Below are 19,666 nucleotides of genomic sequence, written 5' to 3'. Positions count from 1 at the left end.
AGTAAAAGGGGGAGCTTGGACTTACAGTTCCATATGAATTGATGCCTGCAGTTAAAGCCTCTTTTACCAATATCTTTCCCCTTAGTTCAACCCACTGAATAACTCCCTTGGCTAATAGCTCATACAACCAAGCTGATGCCGACCCAGATGCAGACCTTAGCTTGTGCTCACAGCAAACACAGAGACTTGCTCAGAACTCATTGAGCCCAAAGCAGAATAGCTCTTTATCATCCCAGTGGGGACAAGGATCATTTTAATCATCTTCTGTCTCATGGTGGTTTCAGACGCAGTGAAGCTCTCACACTGGATTTAAGGTCAAAATAAGACATTCCTAGAACAAGGCTGCATTGCTGCAGTACTATGCTGTCCGATGTCAGTATGCCATCCATGCTGTTTCTTGCTTCCACCTGGTGGTCAGAAGTTGATAAAGCAAGCATACTGAAAAACAACTGGGCATCCCTTGGCCTGTCGCTTATGGTACATCTGATTCTGGTCCCTGCAGGGCTTTTAGTACCGCTTTCCTGCCTTTTGATTTTCATTACGTTCTCCTAGTGGAAAAACTTCCCACGTGCAGTGTTCTTTCCTAGGACTAAAATAACCAGGATAATCCCGGATGCTTCCCTGCGGCTGAGCTCATGTCACAAATCAGGCATGATTTTCAGCAGATATTTCTTTAAAAGTTTGAAGGCCTCTGTGGACCCTATTCCCTTCTTTACGGGAACAAGCATCAAAGAGACAGGAATAAAATGCTTTGCACGCACATCAGGAACTAATTGCCAATTTGGCAAATGCATTGACTAATGTCATGCACTGTTATTTCTAAATCCTCTCCTGTCCTTGACCCCCAGTATCTAGATGTAAACTTGGAACCATTAGTGGAGAAGGATAAAGTCTTCTGGTGCCTCAAATGGAATTGAGAGGGATTTAAACTCAGCGCTTTTGAGTTTGGTGAAATGAACCCAGCAGTACATTAATGCTAGGATTTGAGCTCACACAGCGTGAGCGCTTTCAAAAACCGTGTTTAAGGAAGCAAACAGAGCTATGACAGACCCTTTCAGTGGAGCAAAAGGAGTTGGATGAAACAATCAATGACACATTAAAAACCACAACTGGGCTGCAATCATGTAGGCAAGAAAAAAAGTTTCTCTTTATCGCAGGATCTTTGCATCTAATGAGATGGTGACTGGACAACCTCCAGAGGAGTAAGGCCTCCGTTTACTTTAGTTGAGAAATGTCTAAATATTTAGTTGATTCTCTTAAAAGCTCTACATGATTCTGTAACAAACTGATTTCTAAGGTATGATCTTATCAGCTCTGTATTGCCATTGGAACATCTATTTAAAGGGAATTTGAGAAAGAAAAATCAGAAAATATTATTAAAAATACAAATGTTAACTTTTTCTCTCCCCAAATTAACTATTTTTAACACCCTTCAGATGCTTAGTTTAGGACCAATACCTTTCCAGCTAATACTTTCTCTTAATTTCTTCTAAATTGAGAGAACTCTCGACTGATCTCCCCGCTGGGCTCCCTCAAATTGTACTGGCTGAATTCAAAGTTTGGGGGTGCTTATGACTACTTTGAATGAAATGGAAAGGAATGGAAATCTCATCCAGAATGGTATTCTCTGCTTCTTGTATAGTCCTCATTTCTATTGGTTCTGATGGTGAAACCTACACTGTATGGTTTGGCATAGCCACCGCCCAGGGCTTGAGTCTTCAAAGCAGAGTGGCTCCTGAGTGCATTTTCGTGGGAGTGGTAGGGAGAGCTAAGAAGGCTAAAGGAACTTTGTAAAAATGTCTCTAGAGGTTCGCCATTTGAATACACAATACTGTCTTCTACTAGCAGATTTTAGCCAAGACCAACATTCAATTTGCTCTAAGTTTCTGGGATCTTCAGCGCCACAACTCCTGTCCATTCTAGCTACGGCATCCATTGGGGCTTTAAACTCTTCCAACTTTCTGATAGCAGAATCCTCTCCAGCTTGCGGTTCTTTATTGCTTCCTGTGGAGTATTATTAAGACTCACCAAACTCTCTCCCCTCCCCCACTGCAGGAGGCCCGCGCAGCCCCGGCCCGCCAGCTTGATTAATGTGTCTTGGCTAATTGTGTGAAAGACGGCAGCCCTTTAGCAAGTGTGACCAGTTTATTGTTCAGCCAATCACGGGCGCCTCAGTTAGCATGTGAAAAGGGGGTGTGCTGCCGGAGGAGGGTGAGTGTTCTGGCGGCTGAGTCAAAGGAGGAGCGTTTTGGGGGGTCACAGAGCAACACCCACTTCTTTGAGGGGATGTTACTATGCTCTACTAAACCTGTAAACCTCTTACTCAAAACACTTTTTTTCTCCTCCCTCTTTTTTCAAGATTTATTTTTTTTCCCTTGGTGAAAGCAGGCAAGACACTGGGTACTCTGCAGATGGAGTTCACGTTCCAGGGTTTTTAATATTTCACTTTTATATTTCTGTTAGAGAATGATCCTGCTGAGAGTCTGGGAATCCGTGCTCGTCAGAACCCCCTCACTGACACTTGGATATATTGCTCTGAAAGCTATCCCAAGAGAAAAGATTAAACAAAAAAAGCGCCTACTTTTCAAAGCCTACTTTTCAATCTGCCCACATCAAAATAAGACAACTGGCCCTTTGAAGTGGAGGACACAGAGTTCTCAGCCAGCTTGCTTAAAACGGGGAGTGGGGGAGACAGAAAGGAAGGGAGGGAGGGAGTGAAAGAGAGAAGGAAGGAAAGAAGGGAGGGAGAAAGGGAGGGAAGGAAGGAAGGGAGGGAGGGAGGGAAGGAAAAGCAAGTTTCCAAAATTATACAACCCTCTTACCTTGCCCAGGTTTAATCAGGCACTAGAATCTGAATTGATGGCTAGAAAACTTACAACCCTGCTCATCAAAGCTCCAAGAAAACAGTTAACTGTCAGAGAAATCCGACTGGGTCAGCATCAGGTGACTTTTTAAAAGCTGTACAAATGGAAACTTTGCTGTCCTCCTAGAGGTGTCCAGATAAGGCCTAGAAATGGAGGCATGGGTATAGATGGACACTGGATGGTTCTCCCAAGTTCCGGACAATTGGACTCCCTCAAAATTGTACTGGCTGATTCAAAGTTTGGGGGCTCCTAGGACTACTTAGAATGAAAAGGAAAGGAATGGGAAGCTCATCCAGAATGCTGCTGACACGGTGACCATCTGTGATACTTTCCTGGCTCCCAGCTTGTCTTCTGCTCCCCTTAATCACTGACATTCAAGTGTTTAGAAGCCACAGCAGCTCAGGGATGGGGATGGGTAGGGGGTAGCTCAAAAGGAACTTATTGACTCATGTAAGAGGATGTTCCTGAAATGCAGATGTTGGAGACCCTTTTAAAACACAGTCCTTGGGATTGAGTTATCAATAATACTGACCCCATGGCCCAAGATAGGCTGGACTTTTAAGATTTCCAAATCCAGATTTAGACATCTTGTCTATGGCTAAGGTTCCAACTCCCTTTGCTCCATAAGCTCAGCCTGGCCCACAGCCACAAACTCTCCAAGCCATGGAAGCAGGGCTCACAAATGAGCACCCCAGTAACAAAGAGAACTGGTGAAAGAGTGTGGGTGAATGAATCCAAACCCAAACACTAGAGATCCAAGAATGCACCCTCTCCATCTGTGTAGCCCCAGCGCACGGCACAGCACCTGGCAGATAGTAGGTGCCTGAAAATTTTTGACTTATTTGGATTAAATTGAAAACTTAAAAGAAAAACAATGGATGATAAGCCCTATGGATGTTGGGCCTGGAGACTTTTCTTCTTATATAGAAAAACTGCACATTGTTTTGAAACAACAGAAAAATTTTTAAAATGTAACATATTTTCTCTGTTTTATTGGAACCCAGTTATCTTATTAAGCACACAATCTGGCAGGGAAGCACTTTGGCCAAGTTTCTTGATTGTTGCTCTCACCAAGACATTTTGTATTAAGGATCACTGTTGATTGCCTGGACCAACCTGAAACCCAAATGTCTGAAGTTTGGGGGAGCAGCATATGCCCACCACAGTAGCTTTGTATTGGCATCATCCAAATTGTTTCCTACAATCCATCTGTGACTCTAAACTTCTGCTGGCATCCTCAGTTAGGAAGCTGAGGGAAAATAGAGAACAGAGTGGACAGGGAGAAGTACAGGCAGGGCAGGAAAAGATGAGAGCCACGTTCTCCTGGAAACCATGGCAACTGGAGATAGGAGCAATTTGCAGACTGGACCACGGCTCCACAAGAAACTTGTTCTTTTTTCTCTATCTCAGACCAATGGAAATAGACAGTATTCTAAGTCCTGTGACCAGAGAGTAGCATTTTTCTCAGGTGTTAAACTCTAGAAAAATAGTTAGAAATCCTAAACTATTTGCAAATGATGTTAAGGCCTTTTAGCAATAGATATAACCATTCACAAAGCAGCTGAAAGGACTTTACAGTTAGTCTTTAGCTTGCTGTAGGGCTTCCATAATCCTGGTGGTTCAAGATGCCAGATCCCTATGGACAGCTGTAAGCAAAAGTATTGGATGCTAAAGAAAATAAGAAAAAGAGTCCCCAACTCCCTATGTATTTTATTTTCTTCTTTAATCACATTTTAATTCTACCTACAATTTCTTGCTCTCAGGAAACCCTTCCAGGATAATCTCATACCAAAGTTAGTAAGGACAACAGGCCAGGCACGGTGGCTCATGCCTGTAATCCCAGCATTTTGGGAAGCTGAAGCAAGTGGATCACCTGAGGTCAGGAGTTCGAGACCAGCCTGGCCAACATGGTGAAACCTCATCTCTACTAAAAATACAAAAAATTAGCTGGGCATGGTGGCGGGTTCCTGTAGTCCCAGCTACTTGGGGAGGCTGAGGCAGGAGAATTGCTTGAACCCCGGAGGTGGAGGTTGCAGTGAGCCGAGATCATGTCACTGCACTCCAGCCTGGGCGATAAGAGCAAAACTCCATCTCAAAAAAAAAAAAAAAAAGTAAGGACAACAATTTGGGAAGATTTCATTTTTAGTAATGGAACAATGTAAGACCATAAAGACTAGAAAAATCTGGCTTGGAGCATATCCACCCTAATCTTGTCGTTATCTGTACCTTTCTACCTCCCCTTCAACCCTGCCAGTGAGAGCTCAGCTTTGGCATGGGCTTTATTTGCTTCTTCAGCTTCTAATATGATCCTTCATCCTGTAGTTCAGTGCCTGTCTCCTCCCCTCTGTCTCAACATCCTTGAAGTGACTACTGCTTAATCTGATCCCTCTGATGTGGCCCTGCGACAGCTTCTCAAAGAATTCCCCCATGGATAACACTTCCAGCACTTCTAAATCGATCCCAGAAGCCAGTCTTGAAAGATGAAATGTGTGAGAGACAATGACCAAGTGTCAGGTTTACAGGCAATGAATGAACTCTTAGTAAGTATAACCTACAGACAGCTTACTTGGCATGTCCTAGGCCTAGCGAGCCTCTACCTCTGTTCTGTTGCATTAGCTTTCTTTTTATACATATGCAATTCAATACTAATCAATACACTTATGACAGTCAGGGGGCCCAAAAGTGAGCCCATCTTTTGAGTTGTTCTTTTGAGCCATTGGGTATTTGACAATGGATGTGGAATCCACAGTAATAGTCATTTCAAATTCTATTCAGCTTGCTACTTGTGTTTTACAGAGCTGGGGAACTGGTCTAACCTCAGCTACTCTTTCAGTGTCTTCCTCATACAAAGATTAGTCAGGGAATATATGAATGTAGAAATTCCTCTACACCCATCTTTGCCGCTGAGTTCACAATACAAGAACGCCCTGTTAGCATGGCCAATGCTCTCCTTACATTACTAATTCTCAGAGTATTCAGAAGCTCAGATCAATATTACCTGGATTGTAGTTAGGTAGCTTGGAGACTCCCGGCCAAGTATCCTCTGTAGGGACTCCCAGCACCTATATAAAGCCAAACAAAGAAAAAGAAAGGTGAGGTGGGGAGATGAGGTGGATGGAAGAGGTATGGAGACATGCAGGACAGATCAGGGAAGAACAGGGAAGCGTCAGATGTATGTCCCATTGCATGACACCAGCTGATGTATATGAGAAAGAAACTTGAGTGTTTCCAACGTTTGTGGTTTCTTGGGCAAAACTGTAATACATTCCTATGGTCCGGGGCCTGCATTCTTACTGACTCACTTGTTCTGAGGCAGATCATACAGCCTTGCTCAAAGTCATGTTCTCATCACTGAACATTTACTGCATGATTATCACGCATTAGGACACCATGTTGGGAGCTAGGGATATAAAGAAGCAGGAGTGACTGTCTCTTTGCCTTGCATCAGATGACCACATGTATATTGACAGGAGACACTTGACAGCTTAAATTATGCCTCAGCATGGGTATTCAGCTGTTCCCTGATGTGCTCAAATTAAAAAGGATTCAGATTACTGACCTTCAGGCAATGGAATGTTGGCTAAAGATGACCCCAAAACTAACTCTAGTCTTTTCTATTACATTCATCTCATCTGCTTGTTTTCTCTGTGACTAGCAGCTTGGAATATGGTATTTGGTTTTTCACTGATGGATTGTCATGGGAACAACATCACTTGGAAAAGGGCTGGTCTATGCTTTGAATTACCGATGTGTTTTTTTTTTGAGACGGAGTCTCGCTCTGTCGCCCAGGCTGTAGTGCAGTGATGCGATCTCGGCTCACTGCAAGCTCTGCCTCCCAGGTTCACACCATTCTCCTGCCTCAGCCTCCTGAGTAGCTGGGACTACAGATGCAAGCCACCATGCCTGGCTATTTTTGTTGTTGTTGTTGTTGTATTTTTAGTAGAGACGGAGTTTCACTGTGTTGGCCAGGATGGTCTCAATCTCCTGACCTCGTGATCTGCCCACCTCGGCCTCCCAAAGTGCTGGGATTTCAGGCATGAGCAACCGCGCCTGGCCTTGAATGACCAATTTAAAGCCCCAGTTTTTAGTTAAGATGTATGAAAATAAAGTCTTTCGGAGTATAAAGCCAAAACAGCTCAGACTTTGGATGAAGCCAGCACCATGAGTTCCCCGGTAGGCATTACCTTAGTATTTTTTTTTAAAGAATAATCATAAAAGCCCATAGACAGTTATATATGGGAGACAGAGTAACATTGTTCTTGTGAAATACTAATAAAACACTAGTAGCTTTCATTGTACTACTACAGTATAACTTTTCTTAGAAGCATATCTCACTATAACTCTTTTTAGAAACATCTCTTACAGAAAGAGTCTAGCGAATCCATCTATAAAATGCTGGTTATAGATACTGGCCCAATTATTATGGCAGGGAGTCAATTGCCCAACAATGACTGAATATAATCAATGAAGAATCCAGAATCTTAGTATCTATCAGCTTGTTGACTAGGAATCTGGCTGAGAGATGTACTTTTTAGCATCTGTTAAGCTTGTCTTTAAACAAAAGACAGTGAAGTGCTATTTTCCCTCATATAATAAAAAAATCATGCCACCCAGTAAAATCTTCCTTCTTTGATCCATTCCCTAAACAAACTGAAAAGTGACTGAGAGGATTATAGGCTTTTCCTATCAACCACCCTGAGCCCGAGGGAACACTAAGAATCCTGGAATCCATTTTGAAAAACCAACTGGACTAATTCTTCTTTTGTGGGAGAAGGCCAGGGGACAAGAAACTAATTCTTCTTTTTTTAACCTACCATCTTATGTATTTGCACAGATGCATGTGTAAACAAGTGGGTGTGAGTCACATGTACCCATACATCCTCTGTTGGCTGGCAAAGTGCAGTGAAAAGAAAGCAAAGATAATGAAGAGAAAACAATAGAAGAAATAGGTGACAACCACTATCATGTTTTCTCTAAGGTGAAAGTTACCAGATGGTTGGTTACTTTGTATGATATTTAACTAAAGCCAACAAAATGGATACTAAAAAAAATTTTTTTAATCTTATGTTCAAAGCTTTAAGCTTGAGATTTTAAAAGTTTAAACAAAAATTCAATATACTTTATTTGGAAATTTGATCTCAGTTTCTATTTGAAAGTTATTGAATTCTTTTTCACTTGAGAAAATTACTAAATCTCTCCTTCACTGTCTGGGAAACTGAAAACCAAAAATTGTTGTTTTACTCCCTCCCTGAAGGCTCTTAAAAGGCAGCCAGTGAGTGCTATGTTTCAAACCACAGTGGTCTGAAGGGGCTGTTTATCTGCCTTTGTTGGAATGGAAACTAAAAGCATTTTGATTAATGGATTCAAAGTTTGCATAGTTTATTCTGATTTTAGAACTAAATCCAGGATTATTTATGAAAAACACTTATTTAAAATTAGTTTTAAAAATTGATCAGAAAGTGGTGACAGCTGTTATTTAGATGTAAACACACACACTACAGGCACTTCAGAAAAACAGTAAAATAAAGACTCAGGACTTCTCAATGTGTTTTTATTCCTAAGAGCGAGATCTCAGGATAAATATAGAACAAATTATGGTTAGAGGTTAGGAGATTTAGAATGGACCCATTGCTTTCAGAGATGCACTTCTGACATCAAATATCACAGATTCTGAAGTAGCTTTCCTGTTTTCATCTGTGTAGGCTACGTTTAGTAAAACACAAATTCAGGAACTATTTATAATCTGTATAATTTTCTAACCTGCTTATAGGCAACAAATGTGAAAATAGACAAATGGGAATAAATAAAACTAAAAAGTGTCTTCAGAGCAAAGGAAACAATCATTAGAGTGAAGAGACTACCTACGATGGGAGAAAATATTTGCAAGCCATACATTTGATAAGGGGTTAATATAAAAAATATATAAGGAACTCAATAGCAAGAAGACAACCCCATTAAACAGTGGGCAAAGGGCCGGGCACGGTGGCTCATGCCTGTAATCTCAGCACTTTGGGAGGCTGAGGCAGGTGGATCACCAGAAGTCGAGAGTTCGAGATCAGCCTGGCTAACATGGTGAAACCCCGTCTCTACTAAATATACAAAATTAGCTGGGCGTGGTAGTGCACACCCGTAATCCCAGCTACTTGGGAAGCTGAGGCAGAAGAATTGCTTGAACCCAGGAGGCGGAGGTTGCAATGAGCCAGGATCAAGCCACTGCATTCCAGCCTGGGCAACAGAGTGAGACTCGGTCTCCAAAAAAAAAAGTGGGCAAAGGACTTGTTGTGGTTTAAATGTTTGTATTCTCTTCATAATTCATGTTGAAACTTTATCCCCAGTGCAACAGTATTAAGAGGTGGGGCCTTTAGCCACCTTTAGCGTGTGATTAGGACACAAGAACAGAGATGAATGCCCTTATAAAGGAGCTAGAGGGAATCAGTCAGGCCCGTTTGCTCTTCTACCCTTCCACCATGTAAGGACACAGCATTTGTCCTCTCTGAAGGATGCAGCGACAAGGCACTAACTTGGAGACCAAATCTCTCACTGGACAACAGCCTACAGTGCCTTGATCTTGGACTTTCCAGCCTCTAGAACAGTGAGAAATAAATTTCTGTTTTTTTTTTTTTTTTTTTTTGAGATGAAGTCTCACTCTGTTGCTCAGGCTGGAGTGTAGTGGCATGATCTTGTCTCACTGCAACCTCCTCCTCCTGGGTTCAAGCAATTCTCCTGTCTCAGCCTCCCAAGTAGCTGGGACTACAGGTGCACACCACCACGCTCGGCTAGTTTTTGTATTTTTAGTAGAGATGGGGTTTCACCATATTGACCAGGCTGGTCTTGAACTCCTGACCTCAGGTGATCCACCCACCTTGGCCTCCCAAAGTGCTGGGATTACAGGCGTGAGCCACTGCGCCTGGCCAATTTCTGTTCTTTATAAAATGCCCACTCTAAGGGATTTTGTTATGGTAGCAGGAATGGACTAAGAACCTCAATACACATTTCTCAAAAGATGACCTACAAATGGCCAAGAGATATATGAAAAAATGCTCAATATCATTAATCATCAGACAAATGAAGCCTAGGACCATGGTGAGATATTGCCTCATAACTATTATCAAAAAGATGAAAGAGGTGTTGGCAAGAATGTGGAAGAAAGGGAGCATTTGCACACTGATGGTGGGCATGCAAATAGCACAGCCATTATGGAAGATGGTATGGAGGTTCCTCAAAATATTAAAAATTGAACTTCCATATGATCCAGCAATCCCAATACAGGGCATGTACCCAAAGAAATGAAGTTAGTTTGTTATCTACAGTCCCATGTTCATTGAATGCAGTTTTGTTACTGCATCTGTAGTTTCTTGCTCTGCGGACAAAGTGAGAAAGTCATCACGTTCAGCAGCTGTGTTATCATTTATACCACTATGTCTCAAGCAGGTTAGAAAATTATTATTTTTTCTCTTTCCAGCATAGTACCTAGCCCATTGTGAGTCCTAAAGAGTGATCAGGCCTTGAGAAGCATCTTGCTTACTTTATTCTATGATTTCTAAGTGCTGTGCTAACTGAACACTAAAGAACCGTAAAATGATTGCTTTTTAAATTGTGTGGTCATTCAAAGATAGTATGTCATATTTTAAAATGTTATTTTAAATTTATATTTATTATTATTAGAGATGGGGGTCTCACTATGTTGCCCAAACTCCTGGGATCAAAGGATCCTCCTGCCTCAGCCTCCCAAGCAGTAGGGACTATAGGCACACACAACTATGCCTAACTGTATATTGTATTTTAAAAATCAGTTTATGAGGCTGGGCGCGGTGGCTCACACCTGTAATCCCAGCACTTTGGGAGGCCAAAGCGGGTGGATCACGAGGTCAGGAGTTTGAGACCAGCCTGACCAACATGGTGAAACCCCGTCTCTACTAAAAATACAAAAGTTAGCCAGGTGTGGTGGTGGGCACCTGTAATTCCAGCTATTCAGGAGGCTGAGGCAGGAGAATCGCTTGAACTGGGGAGGTGGAGCTTGCAGTGAGCCGAGATGGCACCACTGCACTCCAGCCTGGGTGACAGAGCAAGACTCCTTCTCAAAAAAAAAAAAAAAAAAGGAAAAAGAAAAAAATCAGTTTATATACAACTCTTCAAATACTAATGGCACACAAGGATATACTTATATTCTTTTCAAATAAACTACTCTTCAAGTATCCTAATAGCACATCTTATTTCAGTATTACAATTTATATTAACTATCTATACATACATCCTTTTACATATATACATAGTTTATGTTTGTTTCACATATATTTACGTATACTTCACCCATCGCCCTACCTAGACTGAACAACACTTGAAAATACAGATCATGTGTTTTTCTTATTCTTCTTTTTTTTTTTCCCCTTGGCTTATAGCTTCTTACAAGACCTTGTAGAGTCTTGTAGAGTTACTCGCCTCATATATGGTGAGTAAGTGTTGTTTCCTGATTAAATGACCAGGAAAAACTCTTCAAATGTATAAAAGGTCATTGCAGCGTCAGAACTGCAATTGTGCTTCCTCTATTGTGGACAAGAAATAATACTGCTAAGTGAAAGAAGAGAACAATCGGGTTAAATTTCAGGTAATACTTGCTAGCAGTTAGGTTATTGAAACATCTGTACAACAATTTGTATGGGACAGGAAGAAAGCAAACATCAATTGAGCATTTATGGTGCATGGAGCTTGTTATGCATTTGTTTTTATGGAATTCTCAATAAAGAATTAGAAAGTCCTTATTATCATTGTTGCCATTTTACAGACAAGGAAACGAAAGTTCAGAGGGACTACATAACTTGCCCATGTTCATTTAGCTAGAAAATGGTTAGAATTCAAACCCAGGTCTTCGGACTCCAAAGCTATTACAGTAGGCTGTCTCCAGCTTAGATGATGTTATAGCACCCAATAACGTAATGTGAAGATAGCATTGCTCTGTCTTGCAAGAAAGTTTTTAGAAAAAGTCTTTTGGCTTGGATTTTTTTTTTCAGTTGTGAATGCTTCCCAGTTTTCCCCATGTTCCTTCATAATAGCCCCCATGTTTCTAGAAGAAAATTTAATGTCAGTAATTAATCTCTATAAAATGTCTTAATTTCACAAAGTACATTTTATTTTAGCCAGAAGACAAGCAGCAGGATCCAGGATAGCAAGTAATAAAGTACTCCCCTGCACCCCGCCGATTTAAAGCCCCTTGACACATTCTACAACATGGATGAACCTTGAAAATATGCTAAGTGACATAAGCCAGATACGGAAAGACAAATTTGTATGATTCCACTTATATGAGGTACCTAGAATAGGCCAATTCATGGAGACAGAAAGTAGATTAGAGGTTACTAGGGGCTAGGGGAGTGTGGGGAGGGAAGATGGGCAGTTATTGTTCAGTGGGTCCAGAGCTTCCCTTAGGGATGATAGAGAAGTTCTGGAAATGGATGGCGGTGATGGTGGTGCAACTATATGAATGTATTTAATGCTGATAAGCTGTACACTTAAGGAGGGTTAAGATGGTAAATTTTACGTTTTGTATATTTTACCACAATAAAAATATGACCAAAAAAGGAAATATACAGATGACTATAGTATGACTGTAATACTATATAAGGGCCATAAAAACAAAGCATATCATAGGCAACTGCGGTAGGGATAAATAATGAATTAAGAAATGGAGCTGCATACACACACAAAGGCACCTTGACACTTTAGGAACTTGGCTGTGGATAAGCATGATAAATGGTACACTTCTTTCACACTAAGAGGGAAAGCCTCTGTTCTATCAGGGTTCTATGAAAATTTTGTGTCTTTTTTTTGTTCCCCAGCCTGGAGTGCAGTGGCGTGGTCACAGCTAACAGCAGCCTCGACTTCCCTGGGCTCAAGTGATCCTCCCATCTCAGCCTCCCGAATAGCTGGGACTAAGGTGTGCGCCACACAGCCCACTCATTTTTGTTTTTGTAGGGATGGGGTTTCGCCATGTTGCCCAGGCTGGTCTCGAACTCCTGGGCTCAAAGCAATCCCAAAGTGCTGGGATTACAGGCAGGAGCCACTGCACCCAGCTAAAAATTCTATGTCTTATTTTCAGTTGACAAAGATCCAGGGCCAAATATATGGTAGCATTAGAACTGGAGGTAGCAAGGTAGAGGCATGTCTGAGTAGTAATGGCAGAAATTGCCCTGGGAGGTTAAGACAATAATAATGACAGGGAGCAGGAGACCTGAACATCATTCAGTGAGCTGGATTCATGGGCTGCTATGGGGCAACAGGGAGTTTCCTGACCACACATTCCCAGGGTGCTTATAGCTGTGGCAAATGCTACAGTTTCTACAATCTTAATATAGGGCTTAATATCTCAAAGCAGATGGACTGCTTCATTTGTCTGTAAGGCAAATTTGGTTCAAAACTTAAAATGCAGATATTTCATTTTCTTTAGAAGAATTATTCTCCTACCTCCCAGATTTTCTCCAGCTGTTCAAGGATGTTGGAAACCCCAGGAAACAAAGGTTGACCCTGGAACATTTCAATAAAGATGCAGCCTGCACCCCTAGCAAAGGAAACAAGAGTAAATTGACACTTTGAAAGAAATCATACAAGCGAAACTGAACTACTAGAATTTCTCTTCCCAAGAAATATTTTAGGGAGAGTTAAATACGGACCACATGATATTAAAAGTCTTGGGCCAAAAAAAAAGTCCCTATGTCAAACAAAAGTAAGAACAGCCCACAGCTTTTTATTAAAATGGAACACCACGAGCAGCAGTTAGGAAAGCAGTAGAGTTAGCAAACATTGTAGATCATTCAAGCTCATTATCTCTTTTAGGAGAAGAGGGGAAAGTACTGTATCCCCAAATTTCATTTCATCCCCACTTTTCATTGAGTCTAAGATGCTATCATTGTAAGAAGCGTCATTGGTTTTTTGCCATTAAGACAAAAAAATGCAAGTTAAACTATGACATGATCAGAATGTTCATTTTATACTTATTGAAAGGGCTGTTATAAATTTAATTAAATAGAGATTATTTTCTCATATAGCATACTTGTACACGAAAAAGAGAAACATTAAGCAAAATAAATTGGTTTCGGTATTCCTAAAACTTTTTCACATTCAGCATTTGACTCAGACTCTTTGATGTCTACACTTACCCATGTATCATCCTCTATATTAAGAATTTGATGATGCAGCATTTCTTAAAATAATCCATAAAACAACAGAGAGTCATTGGTCCTGGGCTCCTAAGCTGGCCTTGCAGTTATGTAGTGTTAGCTTACTTTTGACTCCTGCTTAAAGAATGTTGCTAAACATGTCTGATTTACTCCTTCTCCACAACCATTTGGTTCCTAGGAGTTTAAAAAAAAAAAGAAAAAAAAAGGACTTTTCTTTGCAGAATTTTCTTCCAAGTCGCTGACACCAATTCTGCAATTTTTTTTTTTTTTTTTTTTTTTGGTGGAATCTTGGTCTGTCACCCAGGCTGGAGTGCAGTGGTGCGATCTCAGCTCACTGCAACCTCCGCCTCCCAGGTTCAAGCGATTCTCCGACTCAGCCTACCAAGTAGCTGGGATTACAGGCACCTGCCACCATGCCTGGCTAATTTTTGTATTTTTAGTAGAAACGTGATTTCACCATCTTGGCCAGGCTGGTCTTGAATTCCTGACCTCAAGTGATCCACCCACCTCAGCTTCCCAAAGTGCTGGGATCACAGGTGTGAGCCACTGTGCCTGGCCATTCTGCACGTTTTGACGCTGGCTCATTTGATGTTCACACATGTGCAATTCTAACTACAGTCACAACTGCAGCCTGGCTGACTTATATTGTTAGATGCTACTGATTATAAGGTGCATCCTGATTTAATGGGAAATGTTCATCTTTAAATAGATTAAACAGTGAAATGTAAATTTTCTTTCATACATGGTCAAGCTGAAGGATAATTACAGAGGGACAGGAAGGAGTAAGATTTATTTTGCTAATAAATCTTAGCAAAAATCAGATTTTTATTCTCATAAGTCTTTTGAGTGTTAAAAGTGGTTCAGGTGACTGATTACAGAGACTATCCCCATGGTCCCATACTTCTCTCTCTCTCTCTTTTTTTTTTTAACCGCAAACCTCTTTCACTATACCACATAATTTTGCAAACTCTCTTAATCATTTTGCCATTTTTGTGTGGCATGATAAAGAACGAAATTTAAGTAAAACATTTTATCGTAGATAATATTATTAAAAATTTATTATCAAGTTTATTTTAAAATATGGTCCTTAATATTATTCATATGTGTTTATTACATATGATATGTGTTTATTACATATTTTTACTTTTTCCATCTGACTGCAGACATATGGTCTTTTTTTTTTTTTTTTTTTTTTTAATACAGATGGGGTTTCGCCATGTTGTCCAGGCTGGTCTTGAAATTCTGGGCTCAAGCAATCTACCTGCCTAGGCCTCCCAAAATGCTAGGACTACAGATGTGAGCCACTGTGCCTGGCCTGACAAACACTGTTTAGATTACTTTTCATTGATTGTGTAGGAGAAAACAGATTTCTTGATGATCAAGTTTAAAAATTGCTTTGTGTCTGGTTTGGGAACAGAATACATATTAAAAGAAAGACTGAAATTTATTTGTATCTTATCCTGTAAAAATATACAAAAACCCTTTTCATAATCAAATATTTGGTTTTAGCTTAACTGACTGGCTTGTTCTTAGAGTTTTGTTTAAAAAATGATATCAGACTGAGCTTTGCAAGCAGGTTTTTCCTCCAGCAAGCAACAGGTTGTTTTTATTGCCAATTTTTTTTTTCTTTTTTTTTGAGACAGGGTCTCACTCTGTCACTCAGGCTGGAGTGCAGTGGTGCAATCTCAGCTCACTGCAACCTCCACCTCCCAGGTTCAAGTGATTCTCCTGCCTCAGCCTCCTGAGTAACTGGGATTACAGGCATGCACCAGCATGCCTGGCTAATTTTTGTATTTTTAGTACAGACAGGGTTTCACCATGTTGGCCAGGCTGGTCTCAAACTCTTGGCCTCAATTGATCCGCCTGCCTCAGCCTTCCAAAGTGCTGGAATTACAGGTGGGAGCCACCACACCCAGCCTTATTGCTGATTTTTAAAAAGCCAATTTGGATATAACAGCCCCATTTTATTCTTTTTCTTTTTTCTTTTCTAATTTTTTTTATAGAGATGGGATCTCACTGTGTTGCCCAGGCTGGTCTTGAACTCCAAACCTCAAGCAATCCTCCTGCCTTGGCCTCCCAAAGTACTGGGATTACAGGTGTGAGCCACCACACGCTTGGCCTATTTTTTCTTTTCTACTGATTTCTGCTGTATAAGAAACATCTTGATATGTGACACAAGAATTTTGATCAGATAAATGTAACTTATGAATTTGGTAAAGTATCTTGAGGTAAATTTGTAGAATTATTGTTATTTTAAAGTTCCTCATTAACTTGTATTTAAATATCCATGTTCTTTTTGTCTCCTGTCTTTAAAACAAGAGATACTAAGGGTGTAAATGAAACAATATATGAAGGCAAATAAAAGTGATGGAAAACTGTCAAATGCTTAAAAACACCCTGGTTGCTAGCAATGGTCCACTAAGAGATAAGCCAACTGAGAAACCTAGTTAGTGGGCACCACCAAATGGTCTCCACCCTGCCCCCCATGACTTCTCCACATGCACTTTCTTGAAAGGCCTCAGACCATTTTGTTTTGGAGTAAAAATAAATACGTGTCTGTGTATATAAAATACATGCATAATTGGGTTATTACTTGGTTATAAAAGAGAAATGGAAATGTATTGGCTTTTAAAGGCATGAACTAACCCTCTATCCAGTTCCCAAACACCTTCCAGAAACCCCAGGAGCTCACAAACCACTAGAAGGATTGAAAATATTTTAAACAAGTTTCAAAAAATGACATTCCTAGGTTTAAACCTGTAATTCACTTTCTTTTCTCCCCCAAAAAGCCTTCCATTGCCTGGAAGAAGCTTGTTGCCTTTTCATGGTGTGTTTTCATACTTAACAGCTGTAGGGAACCAAGAAGTCATTTTGTTACGCAATTCCTTAGTGTCCTTTATCTTCTATACCACTAAACTTGTATACAAAATTATGTAAAATATATTGGCAAAAACTAGAGCATTCAGGCCATTACGTAAGTACCATAAAGTAACACAAGATGTTTGTGTTCCAGAGATAAAATGCCAATATTTGGTTTATATGGTTGAAATTCTCCATTTGCATTTTGGGGAACGTTGAAACCTTCCTCATCTAACAAATCTAAGTCTAAGGTTACTCATTTATATACACGCACATGCACACACACTATGTATATAGTGTGTGTGTGTATGTGTGCACTTGTGCAAGTCTTTAGAACACTTATAAGACAAAATTCCTAAATCAATTTTATTTCAGTACATGGACTATCCATAGGTACTGTAAATATCAATGCATTGATAACAAAACAAGCCCACACTGTAAGTTTGAAAGGTGACAGATCTGTTCTAGGTGTAAGCATTGTAATCCTAGCACTTTGGGAGGCCGAGGCGGGCAGATCATGAGGTCAGTTCGAGACCAGCCTGGCCAACATGGTGAAACCCCGTCTCTACCAAAAATCCAAAAATTAGCCGGGTATGGTGGTGTGTTCCTGTAATCCCAGCTACTCAGGAGGTTGAGGCAGGAGAATCACTTGAACCGGGGAGTTGGAGGTTGCAGTGAGCCGACATCGCACCACTGCACTCCAGCCTGGGCGACAGAGCCAGACTCCATCTAATAAAAAAAAAAGAACTATGCAATTTATCTTATTTTTTCATTTCTGTTCAGAACTGTTTCTTTTTTTTAATTTGCTTCTTACCCTTAGGAATACAAGTCATGTGGCTATCATCTATTTTGCCCACCACAGACTATTCTTAAAGCAAACATTTTAAATATTCTGAACATTCAAGTCCAGATAGGGAACCAGCTTCTATTTCCTTTTATTTTTCTGTTTTGTCCTTAAATCTGCATTCCTGGGGCTCCTCTTACCCTACATATCTTTAAGCTTCTCTGAGGATTTCTGCTGTGTGGAGATACCTGTGGGGCAGCCCGTGTAGACGAAGGGGAAATTCATATGCAGGGGAGAAAAGACCCGGTGGCATCAAACATTAAACCCTTCCAGAAGGGAGAGATGTGCTGGGTCATTTTATTGTTCCAAATGTGGTTCTTCAGTCAAGTTAGAGGAAACTGCTTAGATGTTTTCTCCTCTTTCTGGTTCTCCTCCTACTTTTTCTCTATTCTGAGCATGAACAAATTCTTCCATAAGAGGGGGAAAGATTCCTCAGATTCCTTAGGCAGTCCCTGGAGAAAAAAAATCCATCTCGGGAGTTTTAGGCTTTTTGGAGGTGCAAGGAGAATATCAAAATGTTGTTGGGAGAAATGAATCAGTATTTCATTTTTTACTGTTGAAGTTAATTCAGAATAACGTAATATATGGCAGTGACATGACATTCTCACTTGCTTTTCTCTAGACCACCCTTTTTATATTTGGAAGTTTGCAGCGAGAAATGTGACAGTAAATGATCTGTTAGGCAGAGACAACTTTCTCTAGTCCTAACACCAGCAGCTGCCTGAAACTGATACTGAATAGATGACCTTGTGTACTGAAATAAATGCTTCTGGAAAACTCAGTGTACTATGACATGGATGAACCTTGAAAATGTTATGCTAAGCAAAACAAGCTAGACACAGAAGAGGTATTGTAGGATTCCACTTTTATATGAGGTACCAAGAATAGTCAAATTCATCAAGATAAAAAGTAGAATCGTGGTTACCAGGGACTGAGGAGAGGGGGTAATGGGAAATTATCATTTAATACGTGCAGAGTTTGAGTTTGGGATGATGGAAAGTTCTGGAGATGGACAGTGGTGACGGTTACACAACAATGTGAATGTACTGAATGCCACTGAATTGTACACCTGAAAATTGTGATGAATGGTAAATTTTATGTATATTTTAACACAATACAAAAAACTAAAAACCACACCATTTAATAATCCTAAAATATTGCATTTTTCTCACTAAAGTCACTAATGGAATCTTTTAAGGTCTGAAAAGGTAGCAGAAAGAGAGAGAAGAAAAGACGTCAGAAGATGAGAGAATGTTGGTTGGGAGCTTTGGGAATAACCAATATGTCCTAGTTGCAAGTTTTCCATAATTAACTAGAGCCCCTGTTTATTTGCTCTGGCCCCCTACTGACACTGCTGCCACCAGGCCTCATTGTGAAGGAGAGGCTCTGCACTATGGGTTATAATTGGTTTCTTTAAGACAAATGCACTAATGCTCACCCAGTGTCATCTACCTCCTACAAGGGCATTCACTTTGGACCCTATGGGGTTGCATGGCCTAGCAGAATAGGATTATTCTTTCTTTTTCATTCTTTGTCAACTGGAAATCTTCTCCCTTCTCACTTCCCCTCTTATCACTCTGAAAAGAAAAAGAAAAAAATGGGAGGAGAGGGATCTCAGTGTAAATACCCAAGGTCTAGCAATTACTTTGAGGGTAAACAAATATAGTGAGCTCAATGGAAGATGCATATTGTTCTATTTCTACATTACATTTTTAGTTTTACCAGGAAGACAACAATCAAATGGAATGAATAAGAGTAATAACAATAATTTTGACTTATAACTGCATTTTTATATTGTGTCATTGTTGCTCATGGTTAAATTCATGAAACACTTATTCATAGATAACATACATTTTTGTATATGTGGTAAAAAGGTAAGAGATATAGGTTGGTGCAAAAGCAACTATGGTTTTGCCATTACTTTTAAT

At 40.3% G+C, this 19,666-nt stretch overlaps 1 protein-coding gene across 2 annotated transcripts in view; it reads right to left on the bottom strand.

The window, feature by feature from the left end:
* Window positions 1-19,666, bottom strand: part of CDK15 (cyclin dependent kinase 15) — an 89,605-nt gene that overhangs the window by 35,220 nt on the left and 34,719 nt on the right. For both annotated transcript variants that reach the window (XM_024927937.4, XM_057301473.1), the window contains exons 9-10: window positions 13,323-13,416; window positions 5,863-5,926 (exon numbers count right to left, since the gene is read on the bottom strand). In XM_024927937.4, coding sequence (XP_024783705.1) covers window positions 5,863-5,926; window positions 13,323-13,416 — 158 coding nt within the window. The remainder of the gene's footprint in view (window positions 1-5,862; window positions 5,927-13,322; window positions 13,417-19,666) is intronic.

This window comes from Pan paniscus, chromosome 13 (assembly GCF_029289425.2).
Source record: "Pan paniscus chromosome 13, NHGRI_mPanPan1-v2.0_pri, whole genome shotgun sequence".
Taxonomy (NCBI): Eukaryota; Metazoa; Chordata; class Mammalia; order Primates; family Hominidae; genus Pan; species Pan paniscus.
Note: the sequence above shows the minus strand (reverse complement) of the source record. Positions and strands in the feature narration are given on the sequence as shown.